The 17,164-nt window shown below is 40.1% G+C and overlaps 1 protein-coding gene across 1 annotated transcript in view; it reads left to right on the top strand.

Moving 5' to 3' along the window:
• Positions 1-304: 304 nt before the first annotated feature.
• rhpn2 (rhophilin, Rho GTPase binding protein 2) overlaps positions 305-17,164 on the top strand; it is a 34,988-nt gene continuing 18,128 nt past the window's right edge. The window contains exons 1-3 of the mRNA XM_028600771.1: positions 305-496; positions 5,180-5,295; positions 10,268-10,396. Of these exons, the coding sequence (XP_028456572.1) occupies positions 431-496; positions 5,180-5,295; positions 10,268-10,396 (311 nt within the window). The 5' untranslated portion in view covers positions 305-430. The remainder of the gene's footprint in view (positions 497-5,179; positions 5,296-10,267; positions 10,397-17,164) is intronic.

Below are 17,164 nucleotides of genomic sequence, written 5' to 3'. Positions count from 1 at the left end.
CCTTTAACCAAGCTATTTTAGCATAAGTGATTTACCAGTAGTATTAGGGCTAGCCGGTGCAGCTTGTAAGCCAGACTTAACTAAAGCTAGTGAAATGTATATGAAATTGTCATCGGTGAACAATATTTCCTAGGTGGTAGCTTGTTAGTCATGTCTTACTGTCGTACGTAGGCTACTACAATGTTAGTGTACATAACTTGAATAAAACAGGTGCAGTCCGGTGAGTTTCTTTGGTTGTGAACGCACCACCCAGTCTTCCTTTTTTTCCGTTTGGGCGGAGTCTCTGGTTTCAGCTGGGAATGTCCCTGGGTGAGAGCAGACAGACAGACACACGTCGTTGGAAGAGAGAGGATACACACCTGTTGAACAGCAGCGGTCTGGTTTTATTTCACTTGTTTTTCCTCAGAGTTTCAGAGTCTGAGCCTTCAGGATGACGGACACTCTTTTACCAAACGGCATCAAAGACAGCGGAGGAGACAGCAGTTATTTCAAAAAAGTGAGTTTTGCTTCTCGTCACTTCACTTCTGGAACAAACTAAATCCGTCTGCGTCATGTTAACGGACAGGGAGATGCCAGCGCACATTTCTACAGTTGAAAATGGGCAAATAATGACTTTAGCTTACTGTTTAGTTACGGCTTGACTGTCTGGAGCATTTACATTTTCCTAATTCATTGCCAGCATGCAAAAGGCATTTAACGGAGCCCTCTTCACCATATTAACTAGGTTAACGTTACTTGTGTCTTTAGGTTGTTTACCTAACTTTATGTATGGTAGGCTAACCTACATAAGTTAGCCTAACGTTACCCATGTTCACAGTTTCAAGCTGTAACGTACGTTAACTGGCGATGGAAACTATATTTTTCTATTTTTGTAGAGCTAGCTATTAGATACAATAAAACATACAATTAAAAAAAAAAAAAAACTTTAATCTTAATTATCACATACCGAGTACAATGTACTGACATTTTAGTTCTGCATTTAACCCATCCATAGTAGTAGGAGCAGTGGACAGCTAGCTAGCTAATAGCATCCGGGGAGCAACTTGGGGTTTAATGTCTTGCTCAGGGACACTTTGACATAGAGGAGCCTGGTTATTAAACCGCCAACCTTGTGGTTATGGGGCGACCACGCTACCAATAATTCAAATGTGTATACAAAGCACCACATGGACTTAAAGTGATATAAACTTAGAATCTTTCATTTTATTTTTAAAAACCGCATGGTTTTAGTCTGACATTTAGCACAACAATTACTGCTGCTCCTGATATGTCACCAACAGCAGCAGAAACCACAGCACTGTCAGCTTCATGTGTGTGTGTGTGTGTGTGTGTGTGTGTGTGTGTGTGTGTGTGTGTGTGTGTGTGTGTGTGTCACGTCACAATAACTTTATCTCATGCAGTTACTGCCTCTAAAGGTCAGTGACCAAACATCCCATAATTACCATCATCAGTTTCCTGCTGGTTGTCAGAGGTGTGATGGTGATTGCTATGTAATGGATAAGGGATTCCTCAAAAGCTTTGTTGATACTCTGGTAATCTTAGGTCAGATTAGCCTCCTGCCCTTAGATAATTTTGGCAGACGTGTTGATTAACTGTATCTTACAGCTACACACATTGGATAACAGCATCAGCTAAAAGTTTTAAACGCACATATAAGTGCCAGGTTATCTAAATTCATAGATCAGATTAAGGTAGTTTTTACACTGCTGGTGTTTGTGTTGAAGTTGACGCCTTTTCATCATGTAAATAAGATGATGAGCTATTTTTCATTAAAGGTATTCACATTCACAGTATAGATTGAGGCTATGAGAAAAGCACTTGGCAGTGGCTGAGTGATTATCTAATGTGTTTTTCATGAGTTCCCTGTCTGCCATGTGGTCCATGTCTCATTCATCCACATTTGTGCTAGTGTCCTCAACCGGGGTGTTTTTATAGACAAGCTTGTTTAGATGGGCATCTGAACAGGGCCTTTGTGTCTTCCAATCCCCCCGAATCCCCCTCTGAACGCTGTCTGGATTTAGGCTCTGTGCTGCACTTCCTGTGTCTATAAAAAGGTCAGTGGGAGCCAGGTTCTGGTACTGCCACAGGACATGATGGGAGACTGTAGAGCCTAATACCTCAATCCCAAACCGTTTCCTTTATGGCTGGAACACACATTGTAGAGCCATTCTCCATCGTTCTCACTTCATTTCCTTTGTCCTCTGTATTTCTTAGTGTTTAACGCTTAGGAGTCTCTACTTTCATTGCAGAAAGCCTTCTCAGTATAAAAGGCTTGCACATTTGTGGAAACCACACATCAATGAGTTCTGCATTCTCATTTCGTAATGTTAAAGAGATTTGCAATTTGGAAAGTTTTTGGTCAAATTTTAACCAAGTGGAGCCAAGACGGTCTTTGCTTCCGTGTTCTGTGCCCCTCTTTCTCTTGGGTGAAAATGAGTTTAATGACTTACAAGGCCTCACTGGGTTCTACTGATGCTCCAGGGAGCTGTTGTGGTTCAGGGATGCCTTCCCAGCCGTCCACTGTTTCACCTCCAGCTGGCTGAGGTCCGACTCGACGGCTGCAGGATGGAAAGATGGCAGAACAATCTCCTTATCCTCCACGGCCAACAAGAGCATTGACGTAGCATCTGGCCCCAGGCCGTCCTTTAGCCAGACCACAGACACAAATTGACAACATGTGTCCTGGTTAAAAAACCAGACAAGCTTTTTCGACTTGGAGACACGCTAGGATCCCTTAGCAGGGTTTGTATTGGGGAAAAAGAAAGTTGCTGTGATCAAATATTGTATCTTTCACTTTTTACAGTATTTCACTAAATATAGAGATGTCTTTCTTTGGATTAAATGAAGCACATTCCCTTTTGAGCAGGACATTCTGGGTATTTATATGGTGAACAAGCAATTAAGAGTTGGTTATGCTGCCAAAAATGGTTGGTGGCTGTAAACAATTATCCCATGAACCATTGCTCTACATGTCCTTTATGATGCCTCGGTTATACAACAGAAGAATGATTGGCTGTTTGATGGAAATGATAACGAACAGGACTTTCTTTGTTTTTCTGTAATGATGTATTTTGTACGCTCGTAGAAAAAGGCTGTACTGCTTGAGTATGCCAGTGGGTAGGAGGGGTTCCATTCCCCGAGTAGTTAAGTGGGTTAGGCAAGGCAGTAGCATAGCCAGAGCTAAGGGTCAGTTCCATGTGTCATTTCATGTTGATCAAGTTTTCATCCAAAAGGTCTGCGTTGTAAGTGACAGTCAACAATGCCTAAGACAATCCAAAACGTAAAAGTCTTAATGTCTCTAACTTAGCATGCCAGGAGGTGTGGTATTAAACCGTCAGTTTTATGGACTATCTGTTACTGACATGACGTATTGGTCCCTGATAGCTGATCAGAGTAGTGTTGCCACGCAGGATCAGGATCATCACTTTGGAATGCATGGGTTGAAGTTTCATAGCGTGCTACGTATTAAAAATGGAAACACTGCTATGGTTACTATCAACCACTAGCCACTCCCTTGTTCTTTAACACAAACGTAAATCTCAGTTTTGATGTGATGCTGCTGCAGTAAATCCACGCCCCTCCAGTCGTACTCTAACATCCTCGCCCTGCTGTCATTCTAAGAATAGCTGCTGCAACATCAAGCCAGCTCTCATTTGTGTAAATGGTTAATCATTACACTCTCAGGTCACTGAAGTCTTTGTACAGGAACACCCAAGTGACTACAGTGGATTGTTGGTAGAGAAAATGTCAAGTTAAATGTGACCCTTGTTGGAACCGTTTGACTTGAGTTATGGAAATTTGTACTTAAGGACACTGTCACTGCTTACCCATTTTACAGGAAGTCTCTCTGGATGAGAGCATCAGCCACATGATTCAGTAAATGTAAACAATGTGACAGGTGATACAGGGGCAAAACACTCAAACACCCACAATTACACTGACTTACTTGAAAATAAGATTTTTCGGTTTTTATACATCCCTAATTTCTATTAATCTATAAATTCTTAGATTCCATCTTTGGTTTGCTCATCTCTGTTGTGTTTATACACTACCCGTCTGAGCAATAATTTCTCTAACAGTGATCCCTGACTTTGACATCCTTTAAAAGTCAATGAATTCTTCTTGTTGCTGATGTGTATCAAATCACCTTGACATTACATGAACATGTAATTATACTGATGAGTTTTTTTCTTTGTTTCGGTGTCCTTCATGGTTACATAAATATGTATTTCCTTCATGTTGCGCATGTAGAAACTGAAGCTCGTTTCAGATAAATAAATACAATGTAAAATTGTCCCAAGTTGAGGACTGTAAACCAACTGGTTTTACTAAGCTGACTGGTTTCTGTGCATCATGCTGTTTTTTGCCGTCCGTAGTCAAGCCACACCTCTGTTGTGCTGTGAGTCAGTCAGTATGAATGTTTAAGGCCAGTTTATCTGTACTGGTGTAAGGGACAACCTGTTGACTTAAGGCTGGGGCGCTGGTGGTTGTGATAGGGACAAGGACACACAGTACAGCTGCATACAGGCCGTTAGGCTACATGTAAACATAAAGAGTGAGAGCATGTGTTTGTGTTGAGTACAGCATAACAAGGTGCAGCTCCTTCCACACCCAACTTAGGCTTATTTTTACTGTTACATCAGGGAGATAGGGATAAAGTAAATAATTCACATCAATTTAGTGTACAAAAAAGTTGACATCAGAGGAATATTTAGACCAACTGATGTCTAGTAGTTTGGTATATTGATCAAATAATAACATATTGCCACCTCTGTGGTAGTGAATAGATGTATGTGGGTGAAAGATTTAATAACAAACCTGACAGTTTTGGCCCTGACTGAGATGACATATAACATGAACAAAGACACTGGTTCAGTAGATTGGATACCCACTGTTCACAATTGTACAGCAACAATATGTTATGGAAAGAAAAACTTGGGACAGACTGCTATACATACATAGATTAAAAAACAGAGTTTGAATGACTTGAAGGAAATTGAAGATCTATTTTGTGATTGTTATTAACCAAATAACTGCAGCATAAAAAACCTCAATGAGGAAATCATCCTACTTTTTGCAGTATGCACATTTTTCTTGATGCCCATGCAGTTTTTTCCATTTATTTACCCAATATATTATTTTCTGCTGACATGTTTGTGCTTGCATCTCCTTGTCCCAGGGTTGTAACCCGTTTGCCCAGACTGGACGAAGCAAACTTCAGAATAAACGAGCCAATGTGAACCAGCAGATCATCAAACAGATGAGGATGAGGGCTGGAGCTGAGAACCTGCTGAAGTAAGTAACTAAAGTGTGGATTCTTTAAGTGGGAAGTGCAGGATGGTTTAAACTCCCAGCTATGCATTTTTATTTGTCGCATAAGGGAAAGCTAATTGTTATAAGTTTATCCCTCTCTGCTCACACCCTTCATCCATGTATCATTCATTTGTCTGTATTGCTAGTTCATTATGTCACTGTGGTATATGTGACCTCTAGTTAACTCCAGCTGGTCTGTTGAGACGTGTTGACATCATCTCCTTCATTGTTCTGTTATCAGTTGTCATGAATTCTTGTTGAGATTTAAAACAACATAGGGGGACAGATCCTATTAGGTAACAATCCTGAAGAGGAGCATTATATGTACCATGGAAACAAAGCACTTCTGTGATATGTAGTTTAGAAAAATAATTTAAACATTTTGCTGAGCATGATATTTGATACGCTTTTTGTATTTTTGCACTTGTTATCCCCTGCCGTCTGTGTGTCCATAATGGAAATCCTTTATTGCAGTCAGTTCATCATTTATACAACCGAAGTGTTTACTTTAAGTTAGTCCACACAGCATTCCGGGATAGGAGAAAAAAGTGCTCTGGTTTATTGGCATTTCTTTAAACCAGTCACATAATCGTTTTTGAGTACTTTGCCAGGTGTTTATATTTCTGTCATCCTCCATATTTCTGTGGACAAATTTTGTTATGCGATAGCATCACAATCGTGCAAAATGCAGTCACAACACTTTACAGGTGTGTAGTTGAGTTCAACTATGAAGGCCAAGTACGAAGATGGGTGTGGTCCAAGCAAGCGCGTGAAGGAGCCATTGGCCTCCCCACTTTACCTCCCTGGGCCGATTCTACTTTGTGGCTGTTGTGATCCCATCACAAGATGCAAAACTTGTGGGAAAACGACAGCCTCAAAAAGTTGAATCAACAGCTCTCTGACAAAGTGTGAACAGAAATTGAATATTATAAGCTTTATAAAAGTAGTGTTTATAGCGGGCAGTGATGCCACGTAACGCGTTACTAGTAACGTGTTACTCTAATCTGAGCACTTTTTTCAGTAACGAGTAATCTAACGCGTTACTATTTCCAAACCAGTAATCAGATTAAAGTTACTTATCCAAGTCACCGTGCGTTACTATTTGTCATTTTCCTTAGTAAAAATATATATTTTTGCTTTCTTCTTGCGTCTCGGGGAGTGAAGTCACGTATGCGACAAGTCACGTTTTCAGCGTGAGGACAGTTCACGTGTACCACGCAGCGACACAAACGTAAACAACAATGGAGGGAGGAGAGAGATGCGCGTTTTCTTTTTTTTTTTTTTTAACTCTTTTTATTCGTACAGAACAATCAAGTTACAGTCTCACATGAAATATATTCGTTTTCCTTTTTTCATTTCAAAACAAAGACCCCTGTGGTCTCCCTCCCTCAAACCCACCCTCATCAGAACCTCTGTGCGTCTCAGTATGTCACCAATCAAACAAAAGATAATAGTGAGTCAACTGTACATTTACACAAAATCCAGTGATAAAATAAAATAAAAAAGCCATCCCAATAGTACGTAAGATAATAATGCAGACTTCATTAGGCAGATGCGCGTTTTCTAGCTGGAAATACAGTCACTATTTAGAGTTTGTGTCAGCTAAAGACGGCAATATTAAGGCTCTGTGCTGGTGGTGACTACGTCAAATTTGAAGAAACATTTGGAGTCGCAGCGCTGCAGTCAAACTTACAGAGCAGGTGGAGTGAAGCAGAGAGGAGGTCCCCCACCACCCAAACAGCAAAAGCTGGACTTCGGTGCAAAACCAGTAAGTGGGGGAGAGTTGAAGAAGTTGGTCGGGCAGTAGGCCTATGTTGTAGCGGAAATGCTGCCCTTAAACACGGCTGACTCGCTCTCTTTCGTGCCATAATAAACCTACTACTGGCAATGCCTCACAGTAAACCGGTTGTCATTTTTATGTTGAGGTTGTAGGGGTGTTGTCGGCAGCTGCTGCATGTAACTAATAAAGTAACTTGTAATCTAACTTTGTTACTTTTAAAATCAAGTAATCTGTAAAGTAACTAAACTACTTTTAAAATCAAGTAATCTATAAAGTAACTAAGTTACTTTTTCAAAGTAACTGTGGCAACACTGATAGCGGGCTCACTGTATTGGATTGCATTAGATTATACAGTTCTTCCTGTTACTATGTCCAGCTTCTGTTCTGTGTGGCCTTTGGTAAGAATAATGTGCCCCAGAGTATTCATAATGGTGTTAAGTTTACTGAACTGTAAGGGCCTTTTTAAAAAAAAAAAGTGTGTTGTAGTATATTCTGTCACTAAGTCTGCCCTGAGTCTAGAGAAACGAAAGGTACAACGGTGTACAACCGTGCGTGCGTGTGCGCGCGCGCTCGCTCTTCCTGTCTAAGCCCACTGTCAGCCTGAGAAGCCTCCACATTCCTCTAGTACTTCACATAGTCTGCCCAGCCAAGGCACTTGGGGGCAAATTGACTGTGTGTTTACCAGCCCAGCTGCATTTATGAGTTTCAGGTATGCTCTTAGCTTTATTTTCATGGTCTTAAATCATATGCAGTCTGACTGTAGTTCTACTTGGGATCTTCCTTCTCTGTGTGGATAACAGCGTTGCCAAGGCTATCTACCTATTTAGACATCCACCTGGGTTATCATGTTAAAAACAGATTTGTTCAATAAACAAACTATGTCCTTTTTTTAAATTCTATTAAGAAAGTTTAGTTTGAGTCATTATGGCTCATGTAGAACCTAAATCGTGTGTGTGTGTGTGTGTGTGTGTGTGTGTGTGTGTGTGTGTGTGTGTGTGTGTGTGTGTGTGTGTGTGTGTGTGTGTGTGTGTGTGTGTGTGTGTGTGTGTGTGTGTGTGTGTGTGTGTGTGTGTGTGTGTGTGTGTGTGTGTGTGTGTGTGTGTGTGTGTGTGTGTGTGTGTGTGTGTGTGTGTGTGTGTGTGTGTGTGTGTGTGTGTGTGTGTGTGTGTGTGTGTGTGTGTGTCTTTTGCTTTTTTCCTGTTCGTTGCCATCCTTATCCTCACTTTTTCCTCTTTTTTTTGTTCTGCATTCCAACCTCTATCAGCAACAGGTCTGACCAGTCAGTCTGCTCAGACCAGTTCTCTTCTTTTCTCTTCTCTCATTTTCTCTTCTCTTTTCTTCTCTTCTGCAACAGAGGTCGTGGAGCCATGGGCCACATGTCAGGCTTTATCCTGGCAATGTACTATTGTTGTGCCACACTAAGCTTTATAGAATAGAGAGTACATTTCTCAGTAAACTCCAATCATTATCAGTAGCAGATATCTCTTTTCAGATTAAAGGCTCCAAGGAAAAATACAACTACCTGTCAATCTGCCAAAAACATAAAAACAGATTTTCCAGAAAAAAGGATGGGTGAACTTCAGTGAAACCACACTTTCTGGTTTACAGTCTCATTCCCACGCTCTGTGGGATGATATTTAATATTAAATTAGATATTAATAACAACCTCTGGGCTGGCGAGCTGATATCTATTCTGTCCAAACCTCCACCCTGATTCCCCAGGCCAAACCTCCTCAGAAATCCTTCAGCAGGCCAAAAAGTATGTGATGGTGTGGCGTCAATGTTAAGCAGGGGTTGACGTCCCAATGTTCCAATGTGTTGTATGGGGGAGAAAAACTACAGTCAGTAATTTAAGAGCATGAATCAAGACCAAAGAGCAGAGTGAGCCAGTTTTAGAGATAAAACTATTGGGTGGTACGTAGCTCGCAGTAGACTCCATTGATTCGTAATATGTTTTAAGACATCCTCCATTATACAGCATTCAAGGTCACATTATATTATTTGGTACTAATAGTTTGTTCGTGCTTAGACCACTTTTTCCATATGTGTAACAAACTTTTTTTGAAGTTGTAACTTTTGGAATATTTTATGTGAAAATGTTCAAATGGAAGAAAATAAAAAAACTAGTTTATCTCTTTTCAGCTTTTTAACCTTCAGTTTAACTAATTATTGTTTCTCCTATAACTCCTGTCTGCCAGCACTTCTTCACATCTCACCTTCTTGGTTAAGAATGACATCCTCTGTAATTACAGGGTAGAGAGAGAGTGAGAGCGAGACTAGATGACAGTGAGACAGTGAAACATCTCTAGACTGGAGTTTGGGGTATGTCTCCAATTGGTTATGACTGACAGAGAATGTGTTATGAGTCACTGTAAAACAGAGATAAGCATAAAGTGAGGCCACTGATGTTTGTGTGTTACCTTGTGTCACCATGTATGCATGTAAATTGTAGTTTGCGTTTTTCACAAACTGACAATGCATCATAAATTGTGCATTACAAAAGATCCAGCCACTTTGTCTTTGTATACACACACACACACACACACACACACACACACACACACACACACACACACACATTATTACAATCCTATCTCTGTTGTGCAGAAAGCTCTGAGTGAGCCCCATAGTAACCCCTTGTGCACACACACACCTTACACATACTCCGTTTAATGCTCTAATCTTCTTCACATCAATACAAAATGCGCATACTGTACATATTTCTGTTTTTGTTTCCATAAATGTACAGTAAAATGTACAAAAACAATAATATTGAAAAGTGCTGGACCTCTGACTTCCACCCTCTTCAAGTTGTGTAGCATGATTGAAATATATTGTGATCTTATCGCATTTGGTAATGGTGGATTTGATTTAAAACAATGATTTTACCATGGGAATGAGTTGTTGAACTAAATAGGGACTGCAACTGTGATTCATAGATCATGGTTAAGCTGTTGTGTGGTGGAGAGTAAATCAAGTGCATAGCAGGGCTCAGTGACGCAGGTCTGTGGTCCAGAATATACCAGGGGAGGCACGCTTGTTTTTACCCTATTACCCTTTTAAAAATAACAAGGCTGGTATGTCTTTTCTTTCATTTATTTCAAACGTTTCCTGACCTTTGTCTCACTTTTGTCTTTTCATTTTTCGTTTCCCTTCAATCTCTCCTGTGTGCAGGGCTACATCTAACAACAAGGTTAAAGAGATGGTTCTGTTGGAGTTGAGCTATGTTAACTCCAACCTACAGCTACTGATGGGACAGCTTGAAGGACTCAACAGCTCAGTGGAGGTCTACCAGAACACCCAGTAAGTCCAAATATTACTGCTCTTCATCTTATACAATACTGATTCAACTACTGCCACAGCTATTACAAGTGTTAGCTACTTCTAAGTGACCAGTATCATCATAAAAAGGAGGAAATATGAAGTTTTAGCAGTGCAAAGTTGTCTACGCCTACTATACAGGTTTGTTTAGGGCATTTGTAAAATGGAGATTAAATTCAACAAAAAAAATAAGACCTCATGAGACCACAACTTACTTGTTTGTTAGCCACACAGCTAGAGGTCGACCGATATGGGTTTTCTCAGGCCGATGCCGATCTTTTGAAATCAGGGTCGGCCGATGGCCGATATATGCTGCCGATTATTTTTGGCCGATATTTGGCCAATATTTGCTTGTTTTTAACCTCTATTTGAAAGATAAAATTTAACACTAATAAGTACTTAAGATATACAAAATTTCTCAACAAAAACATTTATTGAACACTTGAACACCAGTCTGCACTTGTATACTTACATTAAACATGTATAATGTAAACACATATATTGTATAAATAAACAAAACTGGTAAGAAGAAAGAAAGAGAGAGAAAGAAAGAAAGAAAGAAAGAAAATAAACTTAACTTTGTCAAATAAACTTTTCAATGAAAAGATAAAGTAACTGTGCCCTAAGCAGCATTTATCAAACATCTGAGAACAATAAAATAAATTAACCATTTTAACAATAGTAGTGCTGACACACAGTAGCAACCAGCAGCATTTCTTTGTTTTGGTGTTGGCTGGGTGAAGCGCTGCCATAAGGGGCTGGTTTTCTTTTCAGCCATCAGACTTAATGAGTAAAAAAGGGGGAAAATACAAGGTTAAGTTAGTATTTTTGTATAGTATCTTCTTCAAGTCATTTTATACATAGGTATAGATATAAAATCTAACATTTGTTTTATAAATCAGCTAATATTTCAGTGCATTGTAAGTGATACAAGGCTAAAAACGTTTCTATCATCTTCCCAAAAACTGTCCTGAAACATGTATTTTTGTTTTGTTTTGTTTGTTGACAGACAAAGCCAAATGGACAAAACCTAATTATCGCAAAAGGGGGGAAAACAACTTTAGGCCATATGGTCAAAATGAAATGATTTAATAATAATGTAATAACTATAACTTATAACAATAATGTATTTCACTAGTAAATTGCTGTTGAACGACAAAAACAACTACCATCTTGGCAAAAGGGTATTTTACAACAACTTGAATGCACTGCGACGCACCGTCTGTGTTGTTCTTCAGACAAGTAGACAACGGCAGCTGCACACTGCTTAACATGCTGCTGTTGGATCATATACAGTGAAATAAATCCCACTTTACACCGTTTAGCTGTCAGCATTTTAATCGTGTTTAATCCATCTGCTAGCTAACGGTAGGCTAACATTAGCTGCTGACGAGTGTAATGTTAACTAGCGTCACATGCTGCGATGTTTCTGTTATTCTAACATTCGTTTTCAAGCATCAGAGAGCAACGCAGGCATATCAGTGGCACCGAAATGACTCACAGAAATCCGCGTTGCTATTCGGTCCGGTAGATACGGGTCGTTTAGGCACAGGGGCCATATTAGCAGCGGGTCTACTCTTTACCAACCCTAGCAACGACGCTAGCAAAGCAAAGCCAGTCCTTCACTAGCCTATGGTGCGGTGGACTCTTTTAACTACAACTTCTTTCTCTGCATTGAGTTGACAACCCTCTCAAATATAGACACACAAACAGAACAAATAATAAAACTCTCAGATCCACTGTCTGTGATTGCAAAATTCTAGCTTAATTATTGTGAGATGACAGCATGACATGACAGCTATTAATATCCAAAGTAGCCGAACGTCATGTCGCCTATTCATGTTTTTTTCTCGAAGTTGGCAGTAACATGTCATACGTTTTTCATTAAATATATAGGACTTTAAGAATTGAATCCTTACCGTTTTCTCCGAGGAACAGCTCCTTCCTTAGGCACTGGGTGAGGTCTGCTCACTCTGCTGGTAATTGACTCTAGGGGCAGCGTGCGTCGAACACGTGTTCCACAACAACAACAACACCAGGCTGCCCGCAGATGCGCCTGCCTATTAATCGGCTTGATATTGGCCGACGCCGATTATGTAAAAAATGCCAAAAAATCGGCCGATTAATCTGCCTAGGCCGATTAATCGGTCGACCTCTACACACAGCTATTTTTGGTGTTGGTTAAAAATTGACTTCACCAATAAAAAAGACTTTGGTTTTGTTGTCGGTGACAATACATTGGCAGGCAACAGAATGTAATCGCTTACAGTTGTTCAAATTAATTAAAGCACAATTCCGGTGCAAAATGAACCTAGGGGTTAATAACAAGTGTACCGAGTTGAACGCCGTGCAACCAGCTGTGCAACCAGTAACCAGTAACATAGATCAAACGCAGCGTTCGTGATTCGACTGCTCATGACCATGCTCATTTCCAAGATGTAAACCTGAACGCTACGGTCTTTATAATCTATCTTTTTAATAAACTGTCTGTACACTTACAAAGTTCTCAATGCTTCGGTTTAAATGTAGGGACCCTCATTATGCTACTGTGGAAGTGTGGTGCTATTTTTCGTTAGCAGCTAACCACTAGTTTGTGGTAGCTTGTTTAATGCTAGAGAAGCATTCGATTAGCATGAAAACATATCCCAGAGAACGTTCGACTCGGTACACATATGTAATTAACCCCTAGGTTCATTTTGTGCTGGAATTGTCCTTTTGAAGGAACTCCCTCTGATGAGGTTATTAAATGGATTGCATGTTAAAATACGTGCAACAGCAGCCAGAGCTTTCCCGTGCAGACACAAATGACTTTGGCACCAGTCCTCATGTCACATAATAATAAGGATACCACTGACCCAAGCTCTTCAACATTCTGTACAATTTTAACCTTACTCTTAGATTAATTCTGATCCTAATTTTTAATTTCCCAAACCTGCAAAAATGAGGACTGGTCAGAATGAGCTCAGTATGCAAATATGTCCTCAATTTGGAGATCTAAACATCACACTACTATTCATTCAGAAGTAGAAGAACACAGACACAGTGTTGATTGGCAGCCAACAAGAGACTGATCTGGCTCTCATACTCCGTAGTTAAGTCATCATGCACTCTTTCAGATGAAAGCCACTTGATGACAGAGTAGCAGAGATAATTGGTGTGTGGAGGAAGAGTGAGACGTAAAGACAAAGTGCAAGAGTTTGTTGTCAGACTGGACCGGCTGGTTTTTGTGACACAATGCACAAAGCAACAAGGAAACTATGGGCTATACTTGTATGCAAATTGAGATAAGCAACTTGTCCGAAGCTTCTCTCAGTGGGTCTGATGATCGGGTGTGTATGGGTGTGTGTGACAGTGATAGGCTCTGGTGTTGTCTTTCTTTAAAGGACAAGCCAAGCTTATGGGGTGTTGATGGAAATGCAGTATGTATGTCATGAGGATGCAAATGTCAGTCATGTGTCAAGTAAGCTTTAGGAAGACACAAAGGACTTCATGACAGTGATATGGAAATATAGAAGTTTATACACGTGGTGACAGATATTATTAGAAAATTGACATCTGTCTGTGCCGTAAATAACTGCAAACACATTTCCTCATGATAACATGACACTCACTGACAAAATAACCATATAGGTTTAATAGCTAACTATAGTGTTTTGTAAAGGACAGCATTTGGTTGACTTAAAGCTAGTCTATATCAACAGTTTCATTTACGGTATTGTTCCGGTGCCGCCAGAGGTTCTGCCGGATGTCCCTAATTTTCGGCAGGATGTCCTTTACCTTCCGCTTTCTTTGTGTTGGCATTCTAAACTGCTCCTCAGATCTCTGCAGGGTAAATCCAGACAGCTAGCTAGACTATCTGTCCAATCTTTTTCCAATCAAAGTTTTCTGTTGCACAACTAAAACTACTTTTGAACGTACACATGTTCCACCAAAACAAGTTCCTTCCCTAGAGGCACAGTGCTCCGTCCAGCGCTTAGCACCCTTCCAAGAAGATTGTGATTGGTTTAAAGAAATGCCAATAAACCAGAGCATGTTTTTCTCCCATCCCGGAATGCTGTGTGGACTAGCCAGACCCTCCTTAATAGCGTGGTGGAGGTAGGTCTGGCTATGCGAGACGAACTTAAAGTAAACACTTTGGTTGTATAAATGATCAACCGACGGCAATAAAGGATTTCCATCATGGACATATAAGACTTTAAAATGAAAATTAGTGAGATAGTTTTAATGCAATTTTTAATGATTTAAAAGCTCTTATATTGAATTATGTCTGCCTTCTTATTAAGAACACTTCAGACCTTCGCGCTCGCACACACACACACACACACACACACACACACACACACACACACACACACACACACACACACTGTAGAGGATGGCTGCCATGTTGCCAGTGACAACAAATCACAACAGAGTGAATAGAAAAGTAGGGATATTGTGGGAGATGGGGTGTTGTATGGTGGTAACTATGGTAACAGTTCTGAGGGTCATTGACAAAAGTCCTACATGGTTTTTCCACAGCATCAAGCTGTTACTACATTTATTATGGAATTTTAATGAGCTACATACCTAGTTAGGGTTTTCTTTTGAGTTCTGACAAATCTGCAGATAACCTTATAAAGCCCTTAATACCAGCTTCCGTTGGTACGCCCAGATTAGTTTTGCTTCCAAGGTCTCAGTGCTGTAAGGACCAGGAGGCTTTACCTGGATCTTCTGATTGACAGGCAGGACTCCCTGTGAAAGTTAGTAAGATTTTTACCCCTCTATAATTCATAAAGGCAAATATGTGGTTCCCAGGTAAACTGGGTACTGTATGAGCTGTTAAGGAGTTTGGGGTCCTGCTCACAATAACAAGAAACAACCTCCTCTTTTTGGACTGATAGAAAATAGTGAAAACCAGCCACTAAAAAAAAAAGACATCTAGTTTAATTACATGATATGGACATCCTCAAAATCCAACAGCTGCCTCTCAGTACAATCTTAAGGCCTTAAAGTGATGGTTCGGAGTAATTTCACCCTAGGGTCCTTTGCACCATGACCTCGAGCCAAACACCCCCCCAGAAGCTTTTTTCACCTGGGTCTAACATTGGGAGAGTTAGCATAGAGTAGCGTTATCAGCTGAATAGCTTATTAGCGCATGGGCTAATGGACCCCAGTTTCGTATCATTTCGGGCATTATTAGTGGGGTCATTTACCAGATACAAACGTGGGTCCATTAGCCCCTGCGCTAAGCTATTCAGCTGATAACGCTACTCTACGCTAACTCTCCCAATGTTAGACCCAGGTGAAAAAAGCTTCTGGGGGGGTGTTTGGCTCGAGGTCATGGTGCAAAGGACCCTAGGGGGACATTACTTCGAACCATCACTTTAATCGTCCTCTATCACATGGGATCAGACAGACTCGAGTGTGGGAACATTCAGCCTCTCATCAGCCTCCTTATCAGGCATTAGAGAAACACCTGCTCCATCCACAGACAATAGGCATGTGTTCCAACTGTATCTGTTTTTAAAAGAAAATGAAACTCGTGCAAAGTCCAAAGTGTTTACATCATCACATTCACACCACCAGATCTACAAAACCATACAGGTAACATGCACACAGGAATATTGGATATGTTGACAAATTCTGAGCAGGTGTTTCAGTGGGATGACTTTGTACAGCCACGATGGAGAGTTAGCCCCCTCCTCTCAGCATGAAATACAACCTCAGTCCTAAGTATGGAAACAAAAAAACCCTCTTTACCTTTCTAGGCTTTTCCTACCAGTCCCACTGTCCTCTGAATAACGTCCCTGCGGTTATGTCTCACTCAGACCAGATTCAGCTGGTTTTTGCATGAGGTAATGCATAACAGAAAGCACATACAGTATATGTGACTGGTACAGTACACGTGCTGTACATGTTAGTGACCTCCTTGAACCACCCCATGAAAATGTTGCAGCTACTCACAGTATGTATGACAATCTTATCATTCATTCTTATTCATTCATGTTTGTTCAGTTCCTCTGTGTAATGTAAAAAACAAACTGAACGTAGTTACAGACCTTCTGAATCAGCATAGCTAAAGTGATGACAAATGAAAAGATTAAGATACCAGCACTACAGGACACTTCATTGACTTTTCTACCCTCCTGAGATAGAGTGAAAAGAATAATTTGCGCTTGTCTATCATCTCAGATTACATTAGAAAAATGAGACTCTCAGCTTTTGAAACCTCTGACAACTGGGTGCTTGTACTTTCAATGATTCAATAACAAATGATAATAATAAATAGGGGGAAAAAGGTTTAGTATTATCACAAAATGAATGATTATTATTATTGGCATATTCTGATCAGACTTATACATCTTAAATAAATAAGACAATTAGTTGCAAAGCAAACCACAACTGGCTATAGCTTTATATATATATATTTTTATGATTATTTTTTTATTAGGACATTTCACATCAATTGACAAGTACAAATGGAATTACAGTTGTTAACATTAGAATTGTACAGAACCAAAGGTTTTGTACAATAGTTTCTTGTTCCAGATGTCCAATGTCCATTCCCTTTTAATAGTATAAATATAAAACCCTAACCCTATACACATACAGTACATAGCTTCATATTTAATCGACAGACATGAAAAGGGTATAGCTCTTTGTGTGTTACTATGTGCAAGTAAGCAAATACGGGTACTTCCCGTTCATAACTTTTCTTTTGAAACCGACTCCTATTTCTCACTTATTATCTAGTGTGGCTAACTTACT

The sequence above is a fragment of the Perca flavescens genome, chromosome 1 (assembly GCF_004354835.1).
Source record: "Perca flavescens isolate YP-PL-M2 chromosome 1, PFLA_1.0, whole genome shotgun sequence".
NCBI lineage: Eukaryota > Metazoa > Chordata > Actinopteri > Perciformes > Percidae > Perca > Perca flavescens.
The sequence above is the reverse complement of the archived record's forward strand: the minus strand, read 5'-3'. Positions and strand labels throughout refer to the sequence as shown.